Source organism: Magnolia sinica, chromosome 17, assembly GCF_029962835.1.
Source record: "Magnolia sinica isolate HGM2019 chromosome 17, MsV1, whole genome shotgun sequence".
NCBI classification, from domain to species: domain Eukaryota; kingdom Viridiplantae; phylum Streptophyta; class Magnoliopsida; order Magnoliales; family Magnoliaceae; genus Magnolia; species Magnolia sinica.
In genome coordinates, this window is record NC_080589.1 from 46,722,967 (window position 1) to 46,737,443 (window position 14,477).

The 14,477-nt window shown below is 40.8% G+C and overlaps 1 protein-coding gene across 1 annotated transcript in view; it reads left to right on the top strand.

Moving 5' to 3' along the window:
- Nucleotides 1-14,265, top strand: part of LOC131230400 (vacuolar protein sorting-associated protein 24 homolog 1-like) — a 46,715-nt gene extending 32,450 nt beyond the window's left edge. Inside the window, exons 5-6 of the mRNA XM_058226306.1 lie at nucleotides 13,331-13,525; nucleotides 13,959-14,265. Coding sequence (XP_058082289.1) covers nucleotides 13,331-13,525; nucleotides 13,959-14,039 — 276 coding nt within the window. The 3' untranslated portion in view covers nucleotides 14,040-14,265. The remainder of the gene's footprint in view (nucleotides 1-13,330; nucleotides 13,526-13,958) is intronic.
- Nucleotides 14,266-14,477: the final 212 nt, after the last annotated feature.

Consider the following 14,477-nt stretch of genomic DNA (forward strand, 5'->3'; position numbering starts at 1 on the left):
GAGTTTGGTTCAAGTCTTCATTGTATGCCCACGAGAAGAGGTAGAGGTTTCGGACTTCAACCTACCATGAATAACGAGCAGTTATCTGAGCAACTTGCTCAATTGATACAAAAGATAACCGCCCTAGAAGCGGGTCAAAGGCGTGAGTTTGCCCGCCTTGAGAACCAAATTACCACTACCATGACTAAGGTGGAGCAACTAGAGGCGTCCCAAAAGGAAAACCCCGCTGTAGGGGAAGATGCGCACTCCCAAGTGGAAGGAATCATGGAAGAACGTGCTGCCACACGTGGTGGTAGTGAGGATAGAGATCGTGGTAACGGTCGTGGTGTGGTGCGAGAGGCACGAGCCACATGTGGTCATCAAGACCGCTATGATCTAGATGAGCGTGCGATGAAGAGTGTGAGAGTTGAGGCCCCGAGTTTTGATGGGCGCTTGGATCCCAAGGCATTCCTTGACTGAGTTGCTGACATGGACCACTACTTTGAGTGGTATGGCATGTCAGAAAACCGTCAAATGCGGTTTGCTAAGATGAAGCTTGTGGGTCAAGCCAAGCTCTTCTGGACCAACACCGAGCGTAGGATAGAGAGAGTTGGTAGAGCCCCTATCACACATTGGTATGAGATGAAAGAGAAGTTGAAGGAGAAGTACCTTCCTCTCTCATACCGTCAGAAGCTCCTTGACCAATGGCAATCCTTACGCCAAGGGTCAATGCCTGCCGCTGACTACATCGCTAAATTTGAAGAGTATGTGATGCGATGTGATATCCGAGAAGACCCTTTAGTAACGCTCTCGCGTTTTAAGACGGGCCTTTGTGCGGATCTTCAGCGCGAGCTTATTACTCGGCCCTTAACGGACTTAGATGAAGCATATCAAGTCGTGCAGGAGTTAGAGCAATATCTGAAGGCTCCTGTCGTTCGTCGTTTTGAGTCCCGAGACTCCAATGCTAGATCTAGTTCCCAAGGAACTAGACCTAATATTGGTAATCAACCTAGGGCACAGGCGACCATTCCGCCTAGGCCTAGGGAGGACAAGGGCAAAGGGGTTCTTGGTGCCGGTCCTAGTAACATGAGCCAAGTGAGGTGCTATGAGTGTGGCAACCTTGGCCACATGTCTAATCAGTGTCCTACGAAGAGCCGTGGGAGAGCCTTAGTTATAGGCGAGTCCCACGAGGGTGGAGATGACCAGGGTGATTATGAAGTTGAAGAGTATCACCCTGAAGGAGGACTTACTGATGAAGAAGTGGATGGAGAAGCAACGCTTGCAGTAGTCAGGCGTGTGTTAGCTCAGTCTAGAAGTAGTGCTGACTGGCGTCGAAGCACTATCTTCTACACTATTGCCAAGTGTGGTGAAAAGAATTGTAAGGTGATAGTGGACAGTGGAAGTTGTCAGAATGTGATTTCCACTAGCACCTTAAATCGCTTAAAACTGAAATCCACACCTCATCCAGACCCGTATAAAGTTTCTTGGGTTGACAAAACATCTCTACCTGTCACCCAGCAATGTCTAGTCCCCATCGAGTTTGGGTCATACAAAGAGTCCCTGTGGTGTGATGTTTTACCTATGGATGTGGGACATGTTATCCTAGGTAGACCGTGGCTATTCGATAATGATGTCACGATCTTTGGCCGTTCGAATGCGTGTACTTTTATGTATAATGGTAAAAAGATCAAACTTAATCCCATAACACCTGAGAATACACTAGGGAAGAAGAAGGATGAGAAGGCAAGTGAGCCTAGAGAAATGGAGAAATCCAAACCTAAGTCTTTATATATAATCAGCACAAGAGAGTTTGAAAAAAAGGCTAAGGAGGATTCTATGGTGTATGCCCTTGTGGCTAGAGAAATTACACCTGAGGTTCCATCAGAGTTGCCCTGTGAGGTGACCTCGGTCCTGAAGGAATACAGTGATGTATTTCCTGAAGACTTACCGAATGAGTTGCCACCTATGAGGGACATACAGCATGCCATTGATCTTGTCCCAGGGTCTACTCTACCGAACCTTCCTCACTACAGGATGAACCCTGCAGCGCATGCAGAGTTGAAGAAGCAAGTTGATGAGCTTCTGCAAAAGGGTTTCATCCAAGAGAGTATGAGCCCGTGTGCCGTGCCTGCATTGTTGACGCCAAAGAAAGACGGCACGTGGCGCATGTGTGTGGACAGCCGTGCCACAACAAAATTACTCTCAAGTATAGGTTCCCTAATACCTAGACTTGATGATATGCTTAACATGATGGCCATGTCCACTATATTCTCTAAGATAGACCTCAAGAGTGGATATCACCAAATTCGTATACGCCCAGGAGATGAGTGGAAGACGGCGTTTAAGACGAAAGATGGGCTGTATGAGTGGTTGGTCATGCCCTTCGGCTTGACTAACGCACCCAGTACTTTCACGCGGGTGATGACACAAACTTTGAGGCCGTTCATGGAAAAATTCCTAGTGGTGTACTTTGACGATATTCTTATTTATAGTACCACTAAGGAATCACACCTTGAACATTTAAAGAAGGTCTGTAGTGTCCTTAGGAAGGAAAAGTTGTACGCTAATCTTAAGAAATGTGCATTCATGTCTAACCAAGTTGTGTCCTTAGGATTTATAGTGTCATCTGAAGGGATGCGCGCAGACCCTGAAAAAGTCAGGGCCATAGTTGAGTGGCCAGAACTAAGGAACATTCATGAGGTGCGAAGTTTTCACGGCCTAGCAACTTTTTATCGTCGGTTCATTAGGGGTTTTAGCACGATCATGGCTCCCATTACCGAGTGCATGAAAAAGGGAGAGTTCGTGTGGTTTAAAGCCGCCGTCAAGGCTTTTAAAGAAATTAAGGGCAAGATGGTGGAAGCTCCTGTCATGCGTCTACCTGACTTTTCTACAGTCTTTGCAGTAGTGTGCGATGCGTCTAGTGTCGGTATAGGTGGAGTGTTGAGTCAAGAAGGACACCCAGTGGCCTATTTCAGTGAGAAATTGAATGAGGCAAAACAAAAATACTCCACTTACGACAAAGAATTTTATGCGGTAGTGCAATCTACACTACCTCCTACCGCAAGAATTCGTTTTGTTTTCTGACCATGAGGCTTTGAGATATTTGCATTCTCAGAAGAAACTCAACCCAAAGCATGCTAAGTGGGTAACGTTTCTTCAGGAATATTCGTTTGTTTTGAAACACAAGGCCGGGGTTGAAAACAAACCAGCGGATGCCCTTAGTAGGAGAGTGGTGTTGCTCAACTCCTTGAGTGTAGAAGTAGTCGGATTTGAGCAACTGAAAGATGAATACCCCATATGTCCTGATTTTGGGGGTACTTACGCGTCGCTCTCTAGTGACCAGCATATTATGGGTGAATATGTTCTTAAAGATGGCTTTCTTTTCAAGGGAGACAGACTTTGTATTCCCCGTATGTCCCTTCGTGAATTCCTCATCTGGGAGCTTCATTCAGGAGGGATAGCTGGCCATTTTGGTCGTGATAAGACCATTGCCCTCGTGGAAGATCGTTTCTATTGGCCAAGCCTTAAGCGAGACGTAGCCAAAGTTTTAGGACAGTGTCAAACATGTCAGCTGGCAAAGCAAAGAAAGCAAAATACTGGGCTGTACACGCCATTGCCAATACCACATGCTCCGTGGCAGGACATTAGTATGGACTTCGTGCTCGGGCTTCCCAAGACTATAAAAAAGCACGATTCAGTTTTTGTCGTTGTGGACCGTTTTTCTAAAATAGCGCATTTTCTCCCATGTTCGAAGACGTCAGATGCGTCTCATGTTGGTCGTCTTTTTTTTGATGGTGTGGTGCGTCTCCATGGGTTACCTAAAACCATAGTATTTGATCGTGATGTTCGATTTACTAGCTATTTTTGGAAGACACTGTGGCACATTATGGGAACTCGTTTGCAATTTCCTAGCTATTTCCTACTGCTTACCACCCACAAACAGATGGTCAAACTAAAGTGGTAAACCGTAGCCTTGAAAATCTTCTACATTGTCTAGTGGGTGAACATGTTAAGACTTGGGGCCTAATTTTACCAACTGCTGAACTTGCTTATAATGGGTCAGTTAATAGATCTACAGGGTTGAGTCCTTTTAAAATTGTAAGTAGTTATAAACCTAGAATGCCCATAAATCTCTTACTTATGTCTGTTACCCAAAGGTCTTTTGAGTCAGCCGATGCATTCGCACGCCATATTCATGATTTGCATACACATATTAGACAGTGGTTAAATAAGAGTAATGATGATTATAAAGTTTCAACTGATTCTCATCGTAGAGTGTAAGAATTTCAAGAAGGAGACTATGTAATGGTCCGAATAAGGCCAGAGCGATTCTCTCAAGGATCTGTAAAGAAATTACAAGCGCGTAGTGCTGGACCATTCAAGATATTACAAAAGGTTGGGTCCAACGCGTATCGGGTTGACCTTCCACCTGAAATGAGCATTAATCCAACTTTTAATGTGGAAGATCTAGTCCGTGCCCATACTCCCATTGTTGATACATCGTCCCTTTCATGGCCTTTTTCTGAGTTTGCTACCCAACCCCTTCCACCCATTCCTCCACCTATTACCCATAACGAAGCAATTGAGGAAATCTTGGATAACGAGATAGTATCCACGAGAGATGGGGGTTTCCAAAGGTATCTTGTCAAGTGGAAGAACAAACCATCATCTGAATCTATGTGGCTGTCGGGCGATGCATTGCAGGATATTGATCCAGATCTACTCGAGCGCTATAAAAGTTTCAACTTGTCGGAGTTAAAATTTTCTCACCCGAGGGGAATTGATGCCGACACAAGTACATTCAAGGTGTACCAATGAAGAAAGCACCAACCACAAGTGCCGTTCTTGTAGATAGGCAACTATTGAGGAGCTGAAGACCTGTCATTTGTGTAGGATGTTCATACCATCGAAACTGTGGACCCCACTGTTGTATTTTGTTTTAAAATAGCATTAAAATTTGAATTTTCAAATTTTCGGTAATTTCCCTCCAATTTTGAAAAGTTGTAGTAATTTTGTGTTGTGGGTTTTGTCCCACATTGGATTTGACAAAGAAAATTCTCTTATATATAAGATAAACTTTTTGCCTTAGGGACTTAAGCCCCATTCAGGGGGCATGTGAATTTGGTCTTGTGGGAGGTTATGCCAGTAACTCTAATCTATGTCATTAAGCACACGCGCGCGCGCCAACCCGTGCCGTACCGAGCCGAGTCCATGTGCATGTGCGCGACGGGACAGGACGGGTTGGGCTGGGCCTGGGTGCGGTGCGAGTGTACTCTCGTGGGTGTGTATGGGTACTCGCATTTGCGCTTTTCGTTTTAAACCAGAGAGATGTCCCTTCCGGTTGGTCGCATCTGTTGGGTTTAAACCCAGCGGACCTAACCTTTATAAAGGGTGCTTATGCACCACTTGAGTCTATATAAAGACAATCGATTCCAGTTTCAAATACGAAAAGTTCTTCTCTTATAAAACGCTCTCGGATATTCGGTTTTAAGAATTTTACTGAGTTCATCGCTGAGTCAACTTAGTACTTTCAGATTAAACTGCAAGTGGTTCGAGCCCTTGTACAGTGAGTGCACCGCTGGGACCGGGTCATAGTCGTTGTATCCTGGAGGTCGATTGCTCTGAAAACCTGTTGCACTTGGGACGTTGTCCAAGGGAAGCAAATTCAATTTTAAGCCGAGTGACTCAGTCACGCCTCGACTCAATTCAATAAGTACTTCTTTCTCGAAATTTATTTTCTTTTTTTGGTTCTCGATTTTTAATAGTCTATTTAATTTAACCAAATATTCCAACAATCTTGAAATCGAATTTGTTGAATTACATAGACTATGGCTACAATAACAATAAATGCTTCTACTGAGTTAGCCAAAATCGAACCGTTCGCTGGACAATGCTTTAAACGGTGGAAACAGAAACTGATGTTCGCTCTGACCACCCTGAAAGTTTCATACATTTTATCTAAATCATTTACTATAGATCCAGCAAATCAAACTGAAGTAACAGATGAAAATAATTGTAAAAATTATATTCTAAACTCTTTATCCAACGAACTATATGACGTGTATGCTTCTTACGTGTCTGCTAAAGACATATGGACTGCTTTGGAAAAGAAATACATATTAGAAGATGCAGGCGCTAAGAAACATGCAATTGCTAATTTCCTTCATTATGAAATGACAGACGATACACTTGTCACAAATTAGATTCACGATTTTCAAAGTCTAGTTCACGAACTATCGACAGAAGGAATTAAGTTGGATGAAATGTTTCTGTCAGGAGCACTAATAGAAAAGTTACCGCTCTCCTGAAAAGAATATAAGAATAGAATAAAACATAAAAAGAACGGTATTTCTTTGGAAACCACTATCGTACACATACGAATAGAGGAGGCCAATGAATCAGGGACTAAAAAGAAAATAAAAATGAGATAGATTCAAAGGCGAATCTTGTGGAATCAAGTCAGGCAAATAATAAGAAAAAGGGCAACTGTCATAACTGTGGCAAACCTGGACATTATGCAAATGAATGCATGCTCAAAAAGAAGAATGCAAATAATCAATTCAAGAAAAAAGGAAATTGATACAACTGTGGAAAGCCTGGGCATCATGTCAAAACCTACAAGCTTAAGAAAAACAAAGATAAGCAGCAGGCTAATCTTACAGAAACAGGCAATGAGTCTGACATGGTAGTAGTTGTGGTGTCAGAAGTCTTCCTTATAAACAACTTGGAGTGGGTACTAGACACTGGTGCAACTAGGCACGTGTGCAAGGATCGTAGCATGTTTACCTCCTACCAAGTATCAGGAGATGATGAACAGGTGTTCATGGGTAATGCTAGAACGTCTCCAGTTGTAGGGAAAGGGAAAGTACTTCTGAAACTCACTTCTGGAAAGACTCTAATGTTGAATGATGTCCTACATGTGCCCGACATTAGAAGAAACTTGGTCTCTGGTTCACTCCTCAATAAGGCTGGTGTTAAGTTAGTATTTGATTCAGATAAGCTTGTAATGACTAAGAATGAAACTTTTGTTGGTAAGGGGTACTGTAGCGATGGTTTATTCATTATAAATGTATCCAATGATAATAATAAGAAGACATTCAGTTCTGTTTATATCGTTGAACCTTTTTATCTATGGCATAGTAGATTAGGTCATGTGAATATAGCATCTTTGAAGAAAATGAAAAGATTAGGTTTATTATCTAATATATCTAATGAAGAATTTGACAAATGTGAAACATGTGTCGAATCAAAATTCATTAGAAAACCCTTTAAACAAATAGAAAGATCATCTGTTCTATTAGAGTTAATACACAGTGACTTAGGTGATTTTAGAAATCACATGTCTAGAGGTGGAAAAAGATATTATATAACTTTTGTAGATGATTACTCTAGGTTCACTAGAGTCTATCTATTAAGGAACAAAGATGAAGCTTTAGATGCTTTTTCTAAATACAAAATTGAAGTTGAAAATCAGTTAAATATAAAAATTAAAAGACTTAGAACAGATAGAGGAGGTGAATATGAATCTTCTCAATTTAGAGAATTATGTGAAAAGAATGGAATAGTTCACGAAACTACAGCTCCTTATACACCAGAACAGAATGGAATAGCAGAACGTAAGAATAGAACTCTAAAAGAGATGATGAATGCTATGTTAAATAGTTCAGGCTTACCCTCAAATATGTGGGGAGAAGCAATTCTATCTGCTTGTTATATTCTAAATAGGATTCCTTCTAAATCTTCTGAACAAACACCATATGAACTTTGGAAGAATCATGTTCCTAGTTACAAATATATTAAAGTGTGGGGGTGTCTTGCTAAAGTAGGATTGCCTGAAACTAAGAAAAGAAAGTTAGGTCCTAAAACGACCGACTGTGTATTTATAGGTTACGCACAAAACAGTGCGGCCTATAGATTTTTAGTTTTAAAAACTAAGGATAATATTCTAGATCCTAATACAATTATAGAAGCTAGGGATGCAGAGTTCTTTGAGAACGTATTCCCTATGAAATCTAAATCTATAGGAATAGAGGAAGTCAATGAATCAGATATTGCATCTACTAGTAAAAATGCATACGAGAAAGTAGTAGAAGAGATACAACCAAGAAAAAGTACTAGGGTTAGAAGAGAAACTAACCTAGGAGATGGTTTTTTCACTTTCTTAGTAGAAGATGATCCTACAACCTATATAGAAGCAATTAACTCTCCAGATGCAACCTTTTGGAAGGAAGCAATAAATGATGAGTTAGAATCTATTATATCTAATAACACTTGGGAAATTGTAGACCTACCACCTGGAAATAAACCAATAGGTTGTAAATGGGTGTTTAGAAAGAAACTAAAACTAGATGGGACTATTGATAAGTTTAAGGCTAGGTTGGTAGCGAAAGGCTTTAAACAAAAAGAAGGAATAGATTACTTTGATACATACTCTCCTGTAACTAGAATTACAACTATTAGGGTCTTAATAGCGATAGCCTCCATATATAAACTGGTGGTACACCAGATGGACGTTAAGACAGCTTTCCTAAATGGAGACTTAGAAGAAGAAATATATATGGAACAACCTGAGGGTTATAAGATATCAGGAAAAGAAAATAAAGTATGTAGACTAATTAAATCATTATATGGTTTAAAACAGGCTCCTAAACAATGGCATGAAAAATTTGATGGTGTTTTAAAATCAAATGGTTATCATATAAATGATGTAGATAGATATGTATATAGTAAAAATTTTAAAAATGATTATGTTATTATATGCCTTTATATTGATAATATGCTTATTTTGAAACTAATATTAAATTAGTTAATACAACTAAGAAATTCTTGTCATCTAATTTGACATGAAAGACTTAGGAGAGGCTAGTGTAATCTTGGGTATTGAAGTAACCAAGAAAAATAATGTTATTATATTATCTCAATCTCATTACATTGAGAAGATATTGAGAAAGTTTAACCATTTTGACTGTTTACCTGTCAGTACTCCTTATGATTATAGTGTGACTCTCATGAAGAATACAGAAAATAGCGTGTCTCAATTGGAGTATTCCAGAATAATTGGTAGCCTTATGTATCTAACAAACACTAGACCAAACATTGCTTTTGCAGTAGGTAGGCTAAGTAGATATACACATAACCCTGGAAAAGAGCATTGGAATGCTTTGTCTAGGATTTTGAGATACCTAAAAGGCAATATAGCCTATGGTTTACATTATAATGGTTTTCCTGCTGTATTAGAAGGATACAGTGATGCTAACTGGATTAGTGATTCAGATGAGACAAAATCCACGAGTGGATATGTCTTCACTTTAGGTGGAGGAGCAGTCTCTTGGAAGTCTACCAAGCAGACATGTATCGCTCGGTCTACTATGGAATCCGAGTTTATTGCCTTAGAAAAGGCTGGATCAGAAGCCGAGTGGCTTAGAAATCTCTTAGCTGATATACCATTGTGGCCAAAGCCTGTATCGGCCGTATCTATTCATTGTGACTGTCAAGCAGCTATAGCGAAAACAAAGAGTAAAATATATAATGGAAAGAGCAGGCATATTAGACTCAAACACAACATAGTGAAACATATGTTGCGTGATGGAGTCATATCTATTGACTTTGTGAGGTCAGAAAAGAATCTAGCAGATCCTCTGACCAAAGGACTATCTAAAAGGTTAGTCAATGATACATCGAAGGGAATGGGGCTGAGCCTAATATATGAGCTACCAGTGTCGGCAACCCAACCTATACAAGTGGAGATCCCATGAGATATGTTCAATGGGTAAACAACAAGACATGAGGTAGACGATTGCATTGATGAGCAGCAACGCAGAAGGATGAGTTGTTAGAACTCTTAATGAATCCATAGCCATATATTTGGTGGTGTATACAGTTGCTGCATACACTTGATGGAATTCACCTATATGGGTGTGGAGGTGGAGGCCGCTTCCTATGAGAATCTAGGCGAATTCTCTAGAGCACTCATGAAATCCAGGTAATGGTGTATGGCCGAAACGCACCGAACCGCAGAATCACTTGTAGAAGAAGAGTTGTGTGAGTGGCATGTACTTGCGATCTACATTAAAAGGATTCAGGTTCAAGACTATGGTGTCACCTGATTCCTGTAGACCTGTCTTGCTTACTCTAATGTCGGTTCAAGTCTATGGTGACACCGGCACCATTGCACAACTATTACACTTTAATCCGAAAGGGTTTTATTTTAAAACATGTGGGGGATTGTTGTATTTTGTTTTAAAATAGTATTAAAATTTGAATTTTCAAAATTTCGGTAATTTCCCTCCAATTTTGAAAAGTTGTAGTACTTTTGAGTTGTGGATTTTGTCCCACATTGGATTTGAAAAGGTAAACTATCTTATATATAAGATAGTCTTTTTGCCTAGGGCTTGAGCCCCTTTCGGGGGCATGTGAATTTGGTCTGTGGGGGCTATGCCAATAGCTCTAATCTATGCCATTGACCACACACGCGAGCCCGCGCCGAGCCGAGCCGAGTCCGCGTGCGCGACGCGACGCGACGGGACGGCCGGGCGTGGCGCGGGTGCGGTTTGTGTATGGGTACTTGCAGGATCGTATGTGCGGGAGTATACTCGCATTTGCGCTTTTCGTTTTAAACCAGAGAGATGTCCCTTCAGGTTGGTCGCACCTGTTGGGATTAAACCCAACGGACCTAACCTTTTATAAAGGGTGCTTATGCACCACTTGAGTCTATATAAAGACAACCGATTCCAGTTTTCAAATACGAAAAATTCTTCTCTTATAAAACGCTCTCGGATATTCGGTTTTAAGCATTTTTCTACCGAGTTTATCGTTGAGTCAACTCAGCACTTTCGGATTAAACCGCAAGTGGTTCGAGCCTGTGTACAGTGAACCACTGGGACCGGTCATAGTCGTTGTATCCGGAGGTCGATTGCTCTGGAAACTGTTGCACTTGGGACGCCGTCCAAGGGGAGCAAATTCGATTTCAAGCCGAGTGACTCACCACGCCTCGACTCATTCAATAAGTTCTTCTTTCTCAAAATTTATTTATTTATTTATTTTTTTGGTTCTCGATTTTTAATAGTCTATTTAATTCAACTAAATATTCCAATGAAACATGTGAAGGAAGATTGGAGAAAGAAGACCGAGCGCCCAAACTTTCTCATACTTATGTTATTTGCGTGTTTTTGACTTAATTAGGGGTCTTTTAGTAATTTTATGTCTTTATTTGCTTATTTAAGTGGGCTAAAGCCCTAAATACGAATTTTAACTATTAATTAATAAAAAGCAAATCCTTTGGTTGCATCCTTCCTCTCTTCTCTCTAATGGTGCTTCTTCTCTCCCCTTGATCTTCTTCTTCTAATTTCTTCTTGTGTCCCTCCAACTTCTTCAAGGTAATAATTTTCTTCCTTTTATTTTCCAGTTTTGGCTAATCCTTCTTCGATCAAAATCTTGAGAACCGATCTAAACCCTAAATCACCAAATTCTCAAATCCCTAATCCGAGAAACTTCTTGGTTCTTCGGACTAGTGATCTTCATTGATCGATTGGGTGTGACCATGCAAGATCGGGAGGTCTCATCCCTCGCCGGATCCAACCTAAGTAGTAATTGAATTCCATAACCCATGGTTGTAGTGATGGCCCGATCCATTGCATGTTTCCTTTATGATTTTCTCAGTTATGATGATTACTGTTAGAATTTTAGATCATTTATTCCTTTTATTTCCGCTGTTTAATTATCTCCATGATCATGCATCATAATTAGGGCTGTCCTGCAACACAAATCCTCCATGGTTTGGTGGATTAGGGCCAATTACATATGCACAAAAACAAAAGGTTATGGCTTATCCCTTCTTCTGATATTCCCCCAGATAGCCCATTCTGCTTCGATTCGTCGAATCCCGCTCAAATCTTTTGTTTTGATCCTCAACTATGCATAGATCTAATCTAAAGTTAGTTCAAAACTTCTTTATTGGTTAAAATGAAGAAAGAAATGGAAAAATGAGAGAAATTAAAATTAGAAATTTCAAACTGAGGCCTTTATGCCCCATATTGGCCCATGTAAGTTGTAACGGCCCTGTTCCGATATGGAGCATATTGGCCTGTATTGGCTGATATGGCCGATATGATCCTTTTTTTCTTATCATAACAGACCGGTTGACCCCTATAGCGCATAAGTCCGGGTGACCGATTATGGTTCATAATGGCTGATGCAGCCATAACTTAATTTCGTAACTGATACTAAAAAAAATGCATATGACCAACCCATGTCTAATCCCTCACATGGCTTGAGTGCCCCGTCCCAAGGAAATGTCAGAACTCCAATTTAATGGTTGCTCAAGGGCAGTCCCTGTCCAGCAGGAATCAGAGGGGATCACTAGAGGTGAGCCAGGAGATGTCTGCCATGTCTGCACTGAAGCTTATTGGGATGTCAGAGAATAATAAGGCAGGGCTATGGGCTTTGTGGTTGGCATGAAACTGTTCCTGCTTTCTTGTGGAAAGGTGAAAATTGTTGAACTTTTTTGTAATGTCTACAGTTCTAATCTGAGCATCAATCACCCACATTGGCATTGTAGAAATGACGAGCTCTGGGTATTATTTAGTCTGACCGCATATTTAATATAAGCTACACAGGGAGGGGTAGGTGCTTAGTTGCAGGATCCTTCTAGCTAGGTGCTGCTTCTGGTTCGAATCACTCTTTGGGCTCTTGCTCCGATCCGTCTCCCACTTTCCTACCTATTTATACTAGTTTACATTTTGAAACAGACACTTCCCTGCTCCCACACCCAGATCTGTAGCCACTTCACACTTCGTGCAACTAGGTAGGTGCAATTCGTCAAAGTGTTATGGCTATACATATTAACAACGTAGTATTTTTGCCAAGCCCACCCATTTGCAGAGCCCTGCCATCCATATGCATGACATGCCAATGTGGCAAACAGGACAAGATCTCAGCTTTCCTTCACCACTGTTTACTTCTTCTATCCTGAAAATCAGGGTGTTTCAATTGCAGTGAGGGAGGGAGGGAGGGGCCCTGTTTGTTTTGTACACTGGACCATCTGAATGAAACAGCCTAACTTTTAGGCCAGAGGGTCAAAATATTGTAGCTTACCTGATGGAGAACTCACGTTCACACGTGTGCCATACTGGCTCATGTGCTTGCATGTGGATGGGCTGGGATTTACAGTTTGGAAGAAACCTCTAACAAAATGTAATAAAGATGGCACAAGCTTGATTACCATGAAAAAGATGACACGTGGTTCATAGCATGTGCTTCTTTCTCTGGACAATTTTGGTATATACTTCAAAATGGCAACATTTTAAAATATCATCCTCATTGCCGGAAATGGCTGCTTATTTATTTTGGACAGGCAGGGGTGATTGAAGAGATGGTAAATGATGCCGTTGATACTGCATTAGATTCAGAAGACATTGAAGAGGAAATTGAAGAGGAAGTAGATAAAGTATTAACTAGCATAGCTGGGGAGACTGCTGCACAACTTCCAGAAGCTGTCAGAAGGAAAGAGAGAACAAAACAACCTGCAAGTGCGGAAACCGCACAGGAGGTATGCATGACTTGCAATACATTCTCCTTTTATTGCTGCGAGGAATTACAGGGTACTGCTCATCAGTAGATATATTGTTTGTTGACTCACTTGATTGTCAGAGGCCCTGATAATTAATCAGATGGGCCACCATGGATGGGATGTCCTGTAAATCTTCCAGGTCGTAAGATCCCAACCCATCAATGCGTAGGTCTACAAGTATATGGTTAAGCACAGCAATGGTCTACATTCAATGGAAACATCAAAGGGCCAGGGACTTCCAATGTAGTAGATTTATGGGGCATACACCATCCATTGTGAGGCTGATCAGATCAGCTTGGATCATGGAACCATGTGGACCACACATGTTTGGAATATGACCAGGACCCTATAATCCCTCTTCAATAAGAACAACAATAAGTTTTTCTATGATTTTTTTTTTTTTTTTTTCCAGCAAGAAGCTATCGCAGAGGGTGTTGATGATGAAGAAGAACTAGAAGAGATAAGAGCACGCCTCGCAAAAGTGAGATCATAGCTTTTGCAGATGGTGCTATGGTACCTTAGCAGTGGTATAAAGAATAGTTTGTATCCTATAGTTTATAATCCAACCAGTCTTTTTCAATGAACAGTGTCTCAGAGATTACATCAAATTGTATGTGATCGCAAAAGCTGTCTTATGATATATATACCAAACAACCATTAAGCTATGTTATGGCCATATTAAAATAGCATTCCTTATATGGGAAATGGTTTCACGTTGTGTTACTCAGGGTATCAATCTTCTACTGTTTGGACCAGACAAGAAAGAAGACCTCGTGGCAGTAGAATGCCTTGAGATCCTAGAGATTTACCGGTGAAATTGCCTTTTCCTTTGTTTCTCGTGAAGCTAATCATCATCATCATCAAAGTCTTATACCAACTATTTGGGGTCAGTTACATGAATCCTTTTCTGTCATTCCACTCTATCAAGGGA